The sequence below is a fragment of the Argiope bruennichi genome, chromosome 4 (assembly GCF_947563725.1).
Source record: "Argiope bruennichi chromosome 4, qqArgBrue1.1, whole genome shotgun sequence".
NCBI lineage: Eukaryota > Metazoa > Arthropoda > Arachnida > Araneae > Araneidae > Argiope > Argiope bruennichi.
This window is the reverse complement of record NC_079154.1, coordinates 66437515-66453557: the sequence shown is the minus strand read 5'-3', so window position 1 is coordinate 66453557 and position 16043 is coordinate 66437515. Positions and strand designations below refer to the sequence as shown.

At 30.7% G+C, this 16043-nt stretch overlaps 1 protein-coding gene across 1 annotated transcript in view; it reads right to left on the bottom strand.

Annotated features, from left to right (window-relative positions):
• Positions 1-16043, bottom strand: part of LOC129966162 (popeye domain-containing protein 3-like) — a 60373-nt gene that overhangs the window by 26835 nt on the left and 17495 nt on the right. The window contains exons 2-3 of the mRNA XM_056080558.1: positions 3967-4204; positions 756-937 (exon numbers count right to left, since the gene is read on the bottom strand). Coding sequence (XP_055936533.1) covers positions 756-937; positions 3967-4183 — 399 coding nt within the window. The 5' untranslated portion in view covers positions 4184-4204. The remainder of the gene's footprint in view (positions 1-755; positions 938-3966; positions 4205-16043) is intronic.

Below are 16043 nucleotides of genomic sequence, written 5' to 3'. Positions count from 1 at the left end.
TTATTTAAATTGAGTTTCAACTCCCCTCCACCTTCATCCTAACTTTTTAGGGGAAGGGGAGGAGAGAATATGAAAATTCCTGCTTAAAAAAATTGGAAAAGTGGTGTTGTTTTGATATTTGCCCTAAGCGTCATTTTATGTTGGTAAGCCTCTGCTTATAATTGTTTGTTGCAAAAGCATTATACTGGCTAACTGCAAAATGTGCAGAGATAAAATTGAGAATTTAGATTTGTATTGCCGATGTTAAATACACCTACTGACAACTAATTCATTTGTTTAAATTTTCGTGACATAACAGAGTTGGAAAAGAACTAGAAGAAAGAAAAAAGAAGAAATTATTATTAGAAAGAAAAAAGAACAAACAAATTTTGCACATGTTCTATTTTCAGCATTCAAGTACACAAGAGGCCTTTCTTTTCTATATTACTTCATAACGGAATTCCTGGTCGCATTTCTTACAATTGCTGATATACAAACCTGAACTCGAGAAAGTTGGATTTGGTGAAGCTGAGTGACATATCATAAGGTAGAGCATAACATTTTACTAAATCTGCATAATACATATATAGAAGCTCACAAATTATCTGAACATCAACGGACTTCAGTGTCCGCCCTGTATAATTTTCCCTTGTTAGGACATGAAATTTTGAGATCCTGCATCTACCTCAAGGAATTAAAAATGTCTGAAGATTTAAGCAATTTAAAATTTTTATAATATTTGACTTTATAAACTTATTCAGAGAACTGAGATTTACCTGAAGTGGCTGGAAAAGTGTTCTGTATACTTCTTCCAGTTCCAAGGGCAGCTTTACTTTCCTCATGGAGTACAGGATGTGCAGCACTTGACCCAGATTGAGAAGAACGAAGAAGAAATTCCATGAGAAGATGTTGGGAGAACACACAATATTCCATGCCCAGATAGCAAACAAAAAGAAGCCTATTTATGAAGAAATAATTTGCGTTTAGTAAGCCAGTTTAAGTTTAAAAGAAAAACTTTCTTATTTATATAAGCAGCAATATGAAGAAAGAAATGTAAGACTTTTAAACAGTAATTCACCGTAAAACAAAAAAAATTATGAGAGTTATGAATTAAGAAATATTGTTAATTTTTTCCACAATGTCAAGAATTTATAAAATGTATGTAGAATTTTTCAATGTTAAAAAATTAGTGATATGTGGCATTAAAAATGTATTGACATTTTTAAAATAAGAAAATGAATCTGTCATTTTTGTTGAGACTTTTTACCCAACAGTGCTTAGAGCACAAACGAATATTTAAGACAGCGAGAAAAAAAGTAGAAAAGAAAAAAATGCCAATTTTCAAGACAAAAGTTATATATCAAAATATACACACATTATAGTCTACATTTAACGAGCTTCCATATAACGAAATTTCTATATTAATGAAATCTGCAAATCCTTGACTGTGAATGATATTTACATATTGTTAGCTTTCCATATTACAAAGCTTTCCATATTCTTTTTAACAAAATTTTTTAAGTGTTTCGCGTTTTCTCATCTGTCGACATTCTAAAAAAATCGACCAAACTGCTTACTGTGAAAAATGGCAACATCTGAAAGACATAAGAACTGACCAAAAAGATATAGAGTTAGCTAATTTTCTCCATCCTTTAGTTGATGAAGGCATTGTGGCTGCTGCATGATATATTGCAAAGTGATACGAAATGTAATGACGATATTATAGTGAGTAATGAAAATGATAAAAAAGAGGTTATTAAAAAAATCACTGAAAAAAATTTCTCTGATTCAACATAAAATTGTTTTTAGTTTTACTTTCAAAAGGATTTAAATAACATAAATAATCATATATTATTTTATTTCAATTTAAAAATGTACTCTTGAAAAATTATGTAAATTTTATTCAGTCTTTTGTTTCTAAGGAATCATAATCAATTAAATATTCTTGACTCTCCAACCTATTTTTTTTAAAAAAAATCATTTCTATATTCTATGATCAAATCTATGAAGGTATGAAGTTTTGAAAATCACTATTTTCGGACAATCAATAGTTTATAATTTTAGGTTAATCTACTTGGGGAAATTCTAGACGCTGATTGGCGTATCTTCTTTGAAAAGGAGTGCTTTAAATCGCGCGTTTTTTAAGATATTAATATTGTTACCGATTCTCTTCTTCCGTCGCGGGGATTCCTTTCAAGATTTGATGGTCAATGCAGAAATAAACAGTCCTTTAGTAGAAAACAACGTCGACGTTTATTAACACAAAGGTCACCAGTGCACAGACGACAAATATATACAGCCGAGACGAAGACGGGCAACACAGCAGCACACTACAACAAACAGTAGCCCACAAGTCATAATCGGTAGTAGTAACAGCCACAGCAGGCAAAGTGGCTAGACAGAATTCAGCAGGAGAGTGAATCTTTGTAGCTTCACTCTACGATCTCTCCAAACGGCTGTAATTCTCCACTGTCTCCTCGCTTTATCTGTATCCAACTGCCGACATGCTACTACACAACTGGCTACTCCTCACAGGACTCTATGCTGCTTCCACAATGAACGCCAGGACTCGGCACATAACTCAGTTCAGCAATCGCTTGAGTTCCACACAACGCTGGACTATTCCACCATTGCTTCGTTATCCTCTTGACGACTCGTTTCACGACTCCGACTGTCTACGATTCCTTGCAGCTTGAGACTTGCCGGCCTTTTATAGTTCCCGGGAGGTGGGCCGAGAAGGTTCGGAACCAATCAGGAGTATTAATTCTGTTAAAATTCTAGAAGTTTCCAGTATTTTGTTACGAAAGTTGCCAAATTCGTAGCCAAGTCACCAAATGGTCGCCAAGCTTTAAGATTTTTGACGCGGCACCCGATCAGTACTCACAGGACTGATCGTAAAACGGTCTTTCCAGGGATTCGATTAACCGTGCTGGGAAGCAACTTGTCAGGTTTGTAACAATATTCAGATTTTCACTTAATTTTAGTCACAATAATATTGAACCTTTCTTGTTATTTAAAATGTTAATATATCAAGAATATTGTATTAAATATGAGCTCATAGGACTGAGAGTCTATATAAAAATATAAAATTCGTATATCATCAGAACATGAATTAATTCAAGTTGCATAAAATAATATGCCGGTAGGACTATTTTTTCCTATTAAATATATATGTTTTTTCTTAATGGTTTAAAAATTAGTCTTTGGGCCAGTAATATGTTTCTATGAGAATTACAACCTTCACAACAATTAATTGTCTTAAGTAACGATGACCAAAAATAATCTTGTCATTTATCATAAAATTTATAGCATAATATTTTCTTCAGTTGAAAAATGTTCATATTACATAAAAAGTTATGCATTGTCTAGCTAATTCTTAAAGCCTGTTTAACTTAATATAATTAAAAGGATATGTTCACAACTGGGCAATAATATAATTGGAAAAATTTAAGTTTCTTCTATTGGACCAAACAAATGTTGCATGAGAAAATTCTTTTATCATTAGACAGGAAACTGATATATTAAAGCATTAAAAGCTCATTGACCTCGGGATGCTACTCTGGTGACTTAGTAATTACCTGAAAGACGGTATCACTCTCCTGTCCTGTTGCATCTCGACATATGTAATAGACAGGATTATTGCTGATATGGGAAGATAAAAATAGATTTAACATTGAAATTTAAAGTAACAATAGATATTAATTTCTAAGACTACAAAAAAGGGAAAACACTTTCTAATTATTCGCAAATTTTTTTTTATTTTAAGACTATTTTCCAAATATACAGTCTAAGGTTAGTCATCTTAGCATTGTATTCTTCCCCGGTCAGGCATGAAATTTATGATATTGAATTTAATCATCTTGTAATTAATTATCTTAGAGTTAATAGATAACGATCAGGATATTTTCTGTATGAATCATTCTTAAAGCTCTATAAATTGAAGATAGATAGTCCAATTTGTGAGTTGCCAGGCAATCGTCAACTCACCCCCGATGAGCAGGGAGTGCATGAAGAGCAGGCCCTTCTTCCCACCGGGCGCCAGGTATGAGACGATGAAGCAGATGTTGGCCAGCTGATACAGGACGTGCTGGGGCTGCTGGAACTCGGGACTACATATGTAAGCCAGCGTACCATTGGAGGAGTAGGTCACGTTGGAAAATGGTGCCGCGGAAGAGTATGACATGTTGGAATACATCGTCGCCATATTTAGGGATACTTACACTGCCTGCAATGAAAGGAAAATATAGAAGGCTATTAGTTAATAAGTAGCTCGAAATAATACTATTTTCACAAAGGATTTTTAAATTTAGTGAACAAATACATGTTTGAACCCCAAACATTTCGTTGTGTATCTAACAGAAAAGAAAATGGAAGGGAAAAGGAGAAGTACTTTATAGATCTAAGGTAATGATGGTACAAAAATTATACTACTAAGCCTCAAAGAGTTTACTTCCCATAAACAAAAATTCCACCATAGCTGATGAAAGATATCATTTACGACTGAATAACACTTTGATTCAACTCCCAAACATTTGACTGTACAGGAACAAGTCTATCATCACCATAAATCACTTCATCAAATCTTACTTGAAAAGACAACAAATTAAAAGAAATCGATTTAGCAAATGAGAAGGCTCCAAAATGCGTTTTGTGAAAATAATCGATACATTTTATTGTAACTCTTATAGCCATCAAACTTTTCATTCAATCTAGAGTATATCTTTATTTACTTATAAAAAGATGAATGTGTGTGTGTGTGTGTGTGTGTGTGTGTGTGTGTGTGTGTGTGTGTGTGTGTGTGTGTGTGTGTGTGTGTGTGTGCGCGTGTGCGTGCGCGTGTGCGTGTGCGTGTGCGTGTGCGTGTGAATATCAGCCTTGGACCAAAAACATGTTCTATTTTATTGCTATTTACAGCATTTGCTATCTTTACTGCTATTTACAGCAATCTCATGAGAAATAGTAGATTGCAATCTTTAATCTCTTTTAAGAATTTTATGGAACAGACAGGAAATAAGAAAAATTATAATAAAAATCAACAGAATTAAAGCTTCTAATTAAATTATACATCTATAAAAATTTGAAGCTTAAAACATTTTTTCTGAAGAAGCTATCAAGATAAAGTTACATAAATTAATTAATTGAAAATTTTAGCAACCATTAATGTCGTTTAACCACCTGATAGCCAAAAACAGCTAAAACGACCCTTATTTTAATTGATGTTTCAAATGAAGGGATGACTTCAAAATATTCTATTATTTTTACTTGTATAATTGGCTGAATGCACATATTTTATCTTACCAACTCATTTGCAGTACATCGGTTTATCCATTTGTATTCGTTAAAAATTTCATACTCTACTTATTTCATGCCTTTCCTTCCTTTAAATGGAAAAAATAGAATTAAAACTAATACAAGTTAAATACAATATATTATGCAACTTTACTTCTGTCAGTATTACTAGGCAATCCTTGACGATTTTAACATTTTTATTGAGCATTTTTCATGCTCCAATTAATATGTTGTAGATGCTTTCTTAAAAGATGAACAATTTCATTTAAACTTGAAATATGTGCATCCATTTATTCTAGTCAATTATGCTAGTTGAATAATCCATATAATTAAATCTCGGATCAATCTAGTTTAATAAAATAATACGCATTATTAAAATATTCATTGAAAGCCAGAGCGACTTGAATTAACCCGAAAAATGAGGTAAATTTGCAGGTTCCTCAGCAATCACAATGGTAAAAATAGAACTTGACATCTTTTCAGGTATCTATCTAAACGTATCCTAAAAATTACTACAGGTGTGTAATGATGGAGATACATAAGCCAAGTTCAGAATCACGCAAATTAACATTATAAAATAATAATCGAACTAATATAAAATCTTCTGTTCATTTTTTATAGTTATTGACATAGCTAGAAAAAAATTATTTATTACAATGGCATCCATTATTAATCAAAACCAAGGTGATTTAAATGAACCTTAAAAAAAATGGAAGGGGAGGGAATTTTTGGAACCTTCTTGTTTTATTCAGTTGATGCCCTCTCCTCATACTTTTTACACGTCCTTATTAGATATTATAAAAATGATCTCACTTTTGATAATATTTTTATATGGCTTGATCAATATATTGTTAACACAACTTTCAGATTCATTATACATTCACGCTAGAGTAATTCATCTGACAAACAAATATATGTGAATTATCCCAAATTCATCTCCTAAGGCTATTTAAAGACTGGAGATGAAATTTAGATTGCACATGAAGTATTCATAAATGCTACACTTTTCTGTAAATAGTAATAAATTATTATCCTGATTACCTCATTATCCTGATTACCACATAAAATGATAAATGGAATGCTATATTTATCACCAAACGTGAATGTTAGATAATCTGTAGTTCACTAAGTTTCCATATGATTAATTAGAGTGGCCATCAGGTAAATACTGATGGTTGTGGCTTCAGATTCAGATTCTGAACTCCGTATATCTCTATTAGAGAAAATTCGTCTAGCTTTAATGATAATTAGACTTGAATCTTACCCCATAGAAAATAAAATCTGAAATTTATCCCCTAGATAATTTTAGCCTTCTTATAATCTTCCTTAAACGTCACGTGTCGTATGTCTTTTCGTTATATTTATTTTGGATCCTGCCTTTTCTTAAAAATATGAATATTTCGAAATATCGAAGTATATCAAATATATTGATCTATAGGCTTTTGCTTAAAATGGTACTTGAACTAATCGTTTGTAATGATGGCTGAGGCTTCAGATTCTGATTCTGAATTTCGTATATCTATCTCTATTATGTAGAGAAATTCATCCAGCTTTAAAAATAATTAGACTTGAATTTTACTACATAAAAGATAAAGTCTGAAATTTATCTCCTAGACAGTTGAAGCCTTCTTATAATCTTCCTTGGACGTCATTTGACACAGTTCTTTTTGTTATATTTATTTCCGATCCAGGCATTTCTTTAAAATATAGTTATATATTTCGATATATTGATGTATACCAAATATATTGTAGTCTTTTATACCAAATATCTGTAGACTTTTATTTAAAATGGCACTTGAACTCCCATTGTTCCTCAAAATTCATTTCGAAGCGGAAGTTTTGAAAAGAGATCCTTTTAAAAGTATGAGATTTATGTTCCAATCTAAATAATAAAATACTTTCTGTATTCATGCATAAGTAAAATTCCACAACTGAAAGTATGCATTAAATATAAGATATTCCATTCCAAAAGCGTCCATTAACCACTTAAACTATTTTATACCAGAAAAAGTAGAAAACTTTCTTCTTCCAGAACATCGCTCTCTCTTTAAAGATTTTTCTCAAGAAGTTTGAAAAAGAAATTCTCCATTGGAATTGATCAAATAAATTATTTATCATCCTCTTCTATTCAAGTGGCACTATTTGGCGACAGAATAAATGGACTGCTCGGAATCGAACAGGCGAGCAACATGAGTGAAATGTAAGCTGCTCTCTTCTTCTTGAAAGGGCAACAATTTTATTCGTGCCGCAAGCATCTTGGAAGGAGATAAAAGATAAAATGGGAATTTTCTTTCGAAATCTGACTTTTTTTTAACAATATAATGAGCAACGGAAATATGTGTTATGATACTTTACATGGTCTGAAAGATATTGACATTTTTGTCTAGGAAACTACAAAAAGAACAGGTGAAAAAAAATGGATGGAGAGATGGATTCTATCTGATTATTTCATTGAAGCAAATTCATTTCAACTTAAGTTGTAACTAACGCAAATTATGAAAATAATGTAAGGAAAGAATATTTTCGCTCATAAATTCGAAGCATGTGTTTAATATCCTACCCATTACATTTTTTGACACCAGAAATAAAAGCGTAAAGATTAAATCTTCTACAACAATTGAACACATTTATTACATTTAAAAATAAATAAAAGAGAGAAAAAAATCACATATCATTTCAGAATCTGACCATAGCACGTAACAATGTCCTGGAGATCTTGGCAAAAAAAGGGATCGAAATGACAAAAGAGTAAGACGTCACATTTTTGCTGAATAATCTTTGTCTTTTTGGCTAAGATGCTGTCGTAAGTTATGAGAAAATTTATTTTTATCGAGTATTTTGATTATTTGCAAGTGGAATTATCAGGAAAATATACTTTTATATTATACATGAATAGGCGATAGAGTTGTTCGCTAATTCAGAATTCAATAAATAATAGTTCTAAAATTAATCGTCATTTTATTCATCTAATTGTTACTTTCTCGATCACAAAAATGTCGAATATTTTTTTTATTTATCATGATGGATTTCTAAAATATTTCTTTTATAAAACTTTTTGAATATAATTCATTTTATATAGCTTCCACGACGAGAGCATGCATTTGTTCTATTTACAAGACACGTCACTCTGGCGCAATCTTTGTTTCTATCTATATACTGCTATCTAGAATGAAATATAACTATATTTTTTTTTCTAAAATTAGATCTTAATGCAGCTAAATCCCAAGAGTCTCATAAAATATAGATTCGAATATTGATAATCTTTTAATGGTAAAAAAAAACTGAGAACATTTTTTTTTACAAATATCTTTGTAAATTTTTAACAATGGAAGAAAAGGTCAATATCTGAATAAAAAAAAGAAGCTAAATAATACTTAATTTCCCTTTTAATTAAATGTAAAAACTAATTGTTATGAGTTATTATGCAGCCAAATTGTTCTTGCTACCCTGTCGGATTTATCTTGTCCCCCCCCGTCGGCAAATCTCTACCGCCTCTGCTTTTTAACTCTATAGTATATATTTCATCACGAGCCCTTATTGCCCTTTCCTTATGTAATGGGACACATACCACTAAAGAATCCCTGCTTTCTCCTTTACTAATTATATCAGCAAAACTTTCTTTTCTTCTTTTCACTCGCATGTCAATCATAGCCAAATCCAAAGCCACAAGCACATCGTCATCTATGACTTTTCCAAACAAATCCCAGTTTAGAACCATATTAGTGTTAGTTACCAGTCTCAACACAAGTGCAAGAAATGATATCCACCAAGTATTCAGTTTTATTAGAATGCGGGAAAAATCATTTACTGGCCGTATCAAATATAGTTGAATATGAATATTCGCCTATGCCTGATACAATAAAACCAGATTTTAAACCAATCCTAACAATTGTATCTAGGATGTAAATGGCTGAGATAAGACAGCTTACAGAACCAGTTGGCGATAAATTGCAAAGTTACAACTCCTATCACGAAAATAGTACATGATGTTCAACGAAATAAAATTGCAAAGTTTCGAAACACCTTATGTACATTAATGCTAAGAATAGAACATAAAAAACGTTCGTTTCTTTGCTGTTGATTTCCATGATTGGTACGCGAAGAAAAGTGTCACAAAGAGAAAAAGAAAGAAAAAATCAACTAGTTATTACAAGATACGTTTATTTTCGTTGTTTAAATTGCTCTGTCAGTTCTAACCCTGGTTTGAATTTCACATAGCACAATTTTTACCATATCAGGTGACTCAATAACAAAAACGCATGAGAATATTAATAGAGAGTCGCTTATACTGGTATTTGAGGTATTCTTATAAGAAATGTCTACCGTGCTGAGGACAGCTGTATAAGTGATGGCCAAACTTCAAAACCATTATACCCGATTTTTTTTTTTTTTTTTTGATGGAATGTTTCCGTCAAATACTGTTTTACATTTCCTGCCTTATGCTGAAAAACCCATATTGGAATTATATGTATTCTCTAAGACAGAAGTCTCTTCTTTCGTCCACGTTTCAAGATGTCACAATTTCAGAAATGTTGATTTTAAGTGTTTTATTCTTAGCACAAATGTCCACGACAGGTTTTATTAAAACTAAATCAATGATATTTCACAACTTTATAATTTGTTTTCCTCCTTATATTTTATAGTCTTCAAGAAAGGAACGTTAAATCCGCAATTTACTGTCATGTGGTACAATAAACCATCTTATTACTTAGTGCATAACCCTTTACTATATTTAGACATCCCTTTTATGATTATAGTTCCAGACGTTCTGAAGTTAAGAGGAGAATACAGGACTTAAATAGATGCCCTATAGGTATCTACAAATTCGCAGTTTAGCTTCTTGTGTTTTCAGTTAACATGTTCACATTATACAGCTGGAAAGAAAGAAACTATTCACTTCGGCATATTCCATCAAAATTTTAATACATATCTATAATATTATTATAAACTACGACAAAGTTCTCTGTCAAGATCATTCTGTTTTTTAAATCGTCATATTGATAGACAAATACAATTCAAAAATAGATTTTCTGGACTCAAAGTGGTGTAAAAATTCATCAGAATCTTTTTCCTTTACAACAGAAAATAAAACATCCATTAACTCAACTAAAATCATTTGATACCAGGAAACAGAGAAAATTTACTTCCTAAAGAATATTCCATCTTTTCTATTGACTTCGAAACGATCTTCTCAAAAATTTCGGCATCAAATTCTCCATCCGATTTGATCAAATAAATTATTTATCGCCATTTTCTGTTGAAGTATCAAGTCTAGTGACAAACTAAATGGGCTATTTTGAAATAAACCGGTGAAAATCCTGAGTGAAATGTGAATTGCTTCCATCTGCTTCTTGTAACTTGATTATCATTCGTATCGTAAGCGTCTTAGAGAGAGATACAAATAGTGTAATATAAGGGGATTTATAAATAATATGTTCAAGAAAAAAGTTTTTCTTCTTTTAAAATATATGAAATGGGCTGAGGAGGAAATATGTTTCGTTGTAACTGACAAAACTTCGGAAGAATTTGGGGAGACATCACTTCATTTTAGTGAGGTATTAGAGAAAAAAAACTGGAGAAAAATAAATAATGATAATGATTCTCATCTGCAGGTACAATTCAAGGAAACGAATTTCAAAAAATGAACAATTTTCATGACATATTTTATTCATATATGAATTTTTATCTCTAATAAATTTTAGAATCCTTAAAAAATTGAGAAATTTATTTGACTCATTACAAAAATGATTAAATAAAATATTTGCTATATATATTCTTCAAGATAAGAAAAATGAGAAAATGCAAAGATGTAAAGATTATCCTATACTGAATACTTAATATTAAATCTTTCAATTCATTCAATTTTTTTCACGCTTTTATATACAGGATGATTATAATTAAAGTTCCACTTTGAAATGGTCATAAAAGGAAAACTACTGGGCTAAATGTTATCAAACTTGATAATAGCTTAAAGGAAGTCATTGTAATTTCTTTTCTGACAAAAAAAGGTTCATAAACTCACCACCAGGGGGGAAATGGTGCTGTATGCAATATTGTTAAGAAAAATAGGACATGCAGAAATTAGTTTAAAATGTGTTTAATCGCTTCTGAATCGAAACTGTTTGTGGGGTTATGTAAAACCGCAATGTCTTGTAATTGGCTTCCGGCAGGAAAAAGCAAATTATTTATGCAGATGCCCTTTACACATCTTTTGGTTTTCTATAAAAAAAGTGAGCCTGTTCGACAGAGTTCCCATTGTTCCTAATCGACAATGTCTCTAACCATACAAGACCATGCTTCTCTCGTTAAATGTTATTATGAATGCGATAACACTGAACGGCGTGCTTTGCAAAGGTATTGTTCAGTAAAAGGAATATGCCGAGGAATGTGGTAAAAAGCTCTTGATGAAAATGCAATAATGTGGTTTAACTTGCTTTCAGAAAATAATAAATACCACATTGAACACGTTTTTAACACATTTCAGAAACGATTAAACACATTTCAAAACACTGTCTTCATTCCTATTTTGTTTAACAATATTGTATACAGAACAATTTTCCCTCCTGGAGGTGAGTTTTTAAACTTTTTTTGGTGGAAAAGAAATTCCCATGACGTTTTTTAAACTATTACAAGTTTGATAACATTTGGTCCAGTAGTTTTCCTTTTATGACCATTTCAAAGTGGAACTTTAATTATAACCACCCTGTATTTCAATTTTAAGTATTAAATTAATTCTTTTCTGTAGCTTTGAGACTCTTTAAATGTTATAAAGAAAATATTAATTATTTATTCAATAATAATGTCTAAAGTAATTTTCTTATGAAAAAGCTTTACAACAAACTCATGAGTTATTTCTATACTATTAAAGTAAATATTTGTATACATGAATTTAAGATATAAATTTAAAATTATTTAATAAGAAGCCTCCTAATTTTCAACAAAAATGATTAAGCAGTTAATAAAAATAATAATATATATAAATTTCAATAATTAAGGAAACCAATAATTAAATAACCAAGTTAACTATTAGTTCAATTCCGTCAGTTTTACCCTCCATTTATCCCATATTACCTCCATTTTCGAGAGAAGTATAAAAAATGCCAGTTCACTGTATATTTTTTATGATAAAAACTACGACAGAGTTCGCCAGTCCTAACGTCTGCATTGATTTTGCCAGTTTTTATTTCTTTCAAAAATTTATGACATACGTCATCAATGGCCGTTTTCCCTTCTATCTTCCATTTTGGATAGATATTACAAAATAAAACTTTGACACAATCCCCAACCTCAACATACAAGAGTGATTTCACCAATTAATTTCGATATTTTGGAAACATAGCCAAGCAATCCGAATTGTTCTATATTTATAACACAGTTATTGTTTAAAATAGTATTTTCAATTGTTGGATAAGAATTAGTCCCTTAAAGTTGCTGATGTTATTAAATTAATATTATTAATATGATGGACGAACTGCTAGTCGCCGAAGACGGCTAGTAATAATTAAATAAATATTAGAAAAAAATATAAAAAAATTAATAGATTTTAATAATTATAAAAATAATTAAATTAAGAAAATTTTATAAGTATTTAAATTAAAATAAACCGAAACGTAATTAATAAAAAATCGAAATGTAGGAATGCATTTATATAATGCTTTCAAAACACACCAAAAGTTTCAACACCAGGGTCCGCCAGCAACCTTAATTTACTAATGACAGTCATTTAATCCATCTAAATGCTATATATCAAATTTTGTTCGAATCCATCAAGAGATGTGCAGTTATATAAGGTTCAAAAAAACAAGCAAATACTCAATTTTAGACAAGTTACCCACTTAAATTTCTTACATCTACCTTTAATCTCAGAGCAAAAGCAACTATAGTCATGAAAGTGTGTAGAGTCAACTTTCAGATACCTGCAGCGATAATTGGCTCGTAGGATTAAAGTCTAATTGCATGTTCTTTTAAAGTATGTTGTGATGTCATATCCTGTTCGTTTCTTACCATAAGAGGGAGTCGGTTTCTAAATAAAGGTGTCGTTTTGCACTTGATATGAGCTACTTAACCATGAATTGACGCCATTTAACGAAAACTTATGAAATTAACCTAATTACTTGTAACTAGCCGCTTTTAGCGATCAGCTACTTCAGCATGAATATTGGTCATTTTACTTGTATTGCATCTATTATTAATAAGTTTAATGTTCATGAATCCATAAAAATGTATTTTCGATCTTCAAATTGGGGTAGACGTTAGAGCCGTGTTGTTTTAAAAGTCTTACATCTGTTCTGTTCACAGTGTAAGTTAATATTCTAATGCAGTCAAAAGTCATGATACCGTAATTTCATTAAAAATGTAACAATATAGGTAATAAACCTTCTAACTCTATGTTATCTTTCGAAGAATTGCAATTTCACTTTTTTTTTCCTCGTATTAACTACACAGATGATAAATGGAATCTTTCCCTAGTTTTCAAAAATAAAAAAATAAACGGTTAAATATTTGATGCAAATGAAAACGGTTTAAATTTTATTGCAATAAAGAAATATGTTGCTAAAAGCTGTTATGCAAAAGTATATTTTTTGGAAATTTAAAAAAATAATAATAAATAAATAAATAACAAATTATACGATGAAATCCAAAGAAAAAAATTATTATACAATAAATAAATATCATTAAGAAGACAACTTTAAAAAAAACTGTATAAAAATCATTGTTGTCTCAAAATATTTTCCGAATAATTTAGGGAAAAAGCTAAAATATCACTTAATTTTTAATTTTAAAAAATTCTGATTAAATCTTTTGAAAAAAAAAATCACTCAAAGGTCAAAATTTTTATCCTCTAAAGTAAATGTACCAAATTTGGTAGGTGCAAGTCAAACAGCCTTGCCTCTAGAACACCAATAAACATATATTTTGCATTATTTATAGAGATTAAAAAAAGTCATAAAATATGAGCCATTACCGTTATTTCTACAGAGTTAAGAAAAACAAGAAATATAAGTAGTATGTGCTTGCTAAATTTAGAAATGCTCTTACAAAACTTTGCCATCGTAAACGTTTTAATCTAGCTGCCTTTATTTCGAAATTTTAATCAAGTTGTTTTACACAATATTATAAGAAATGCGATAAAAAATGCCATTAGTCTAATTGGATCGCTTGTTAATGCAAAGCTCTCAAGGTTTCGGATTTTCTCCCCTAATGTGCTAATATGGATAGGGAGGGTTTATTTAGGGTTAGAAGAAAAACATTAAAATCGATTAAAATAAAATGATGCGAATTTACTTAAGATAATTTTATATACAGAAAAGAGAATGGGTTCGTTAGGGAGCCGACAAGAACCTCGTTACACTACGTGAAAAATGTAGAAGGCGGCAATATTTTTTTTATTATTAAATGGAGAATAAATTTTTCAAAAATTTAATGATGGTTAGTTATTGCATTTAATGAGCAACGCTTTGAAGATCAATTTATAAACAGATTACTGAATTTAAAACTTGAAACTAAACAAAATACAAGTCGATTACTATTAAAATTCAGTTTTGGCAACATCATACTCTCAAAAAAACAAAGGACACTTCTGAATAGTACAAATAAATATCTTATTAACCGCTTGACTGTTTTGCCCGAGTGCCATACGTGCATCGATTTATCGAATTTTGATACTTGTAAGCAAAAAATAAACCATTCATAACGATTATAATTCAAAAACATAGATAAGTCAAGTATTCAATGGATTTCCATTTGAATCCAAATAAGAAAATATTCTCAAAATAGATGGTGTCATCTTATTAGATAGTAAAGAAAATAAAACAGTTAAAGAGTTAATAGGGAATTCTTCCACCATTAGTTTTGATTACTTCAAAGATTCGGTTTGGCATCGAACCATGTGAAGTTTGAATTTATGTTTGACAAAAATGTTCGTACGTCATTCAAAGCTCTCCAAAGCGCGACTGCAGATTCAAACTGCATGCTTTCCTTGTAAATGCGATGAACAATCCTTGCCCATATGTTCTTCCCAATGTTGAGGTTCATGCTCTTACTAGGCTAGGGCAAAATCTGAATATTATTTGCTGCAGATCAATTTTTAATGCCCTTAACTGAATTGATGCTCCAACATGTGAAAAAATCCGGTCATTTCCTCCTAGTTCAACGTCATAAAGAAAAAGATATGAATTCATGACTTAGATATAGTCTATGTGTTTTTGTCTACCACTCAAGAACACTAGACTTGTTTTTCCTCCGTATCTGACTGCCAATCAAACCTTCAAACTTTTTCCTCCCATCAACTGGATAGAATAAGTCTCTTTTTCATTACCATTCAATGCCAATAATATTGATAGCCATCTTGGTCCTCTAAATTAAATTTGTCTTTATCAAAAAAGGACGGAGGCCCATTCTGTATTCTAGGATATGTTATTTTAGTCTACAACAGTCGATATTCATTGTGCCGTTCAGTCCATTTAGGTTGGTGCTTCCTTTATTTGAATTGGAACTTATTAGAACTTTTTTTTACTTGTTTACTATTCCCCTTCAAACGTATATGATGTCACTATACCTATGTTTCAATCCGATTTTATTTGCTTTGATTTGATAAAGATCAAATATGATCTCATAAGACTTTATGGATAAAGAAGATCTTATTGTGAGAAAACAAAACTTCTAATGTTATTATATATTTACATCTAAAGTATATACAGCAAATAATATATTATTTTATTTTTAAGCACATTGCTGCAATGTGCATGAGATTTTTCTGCTATAACTTTCTTTGA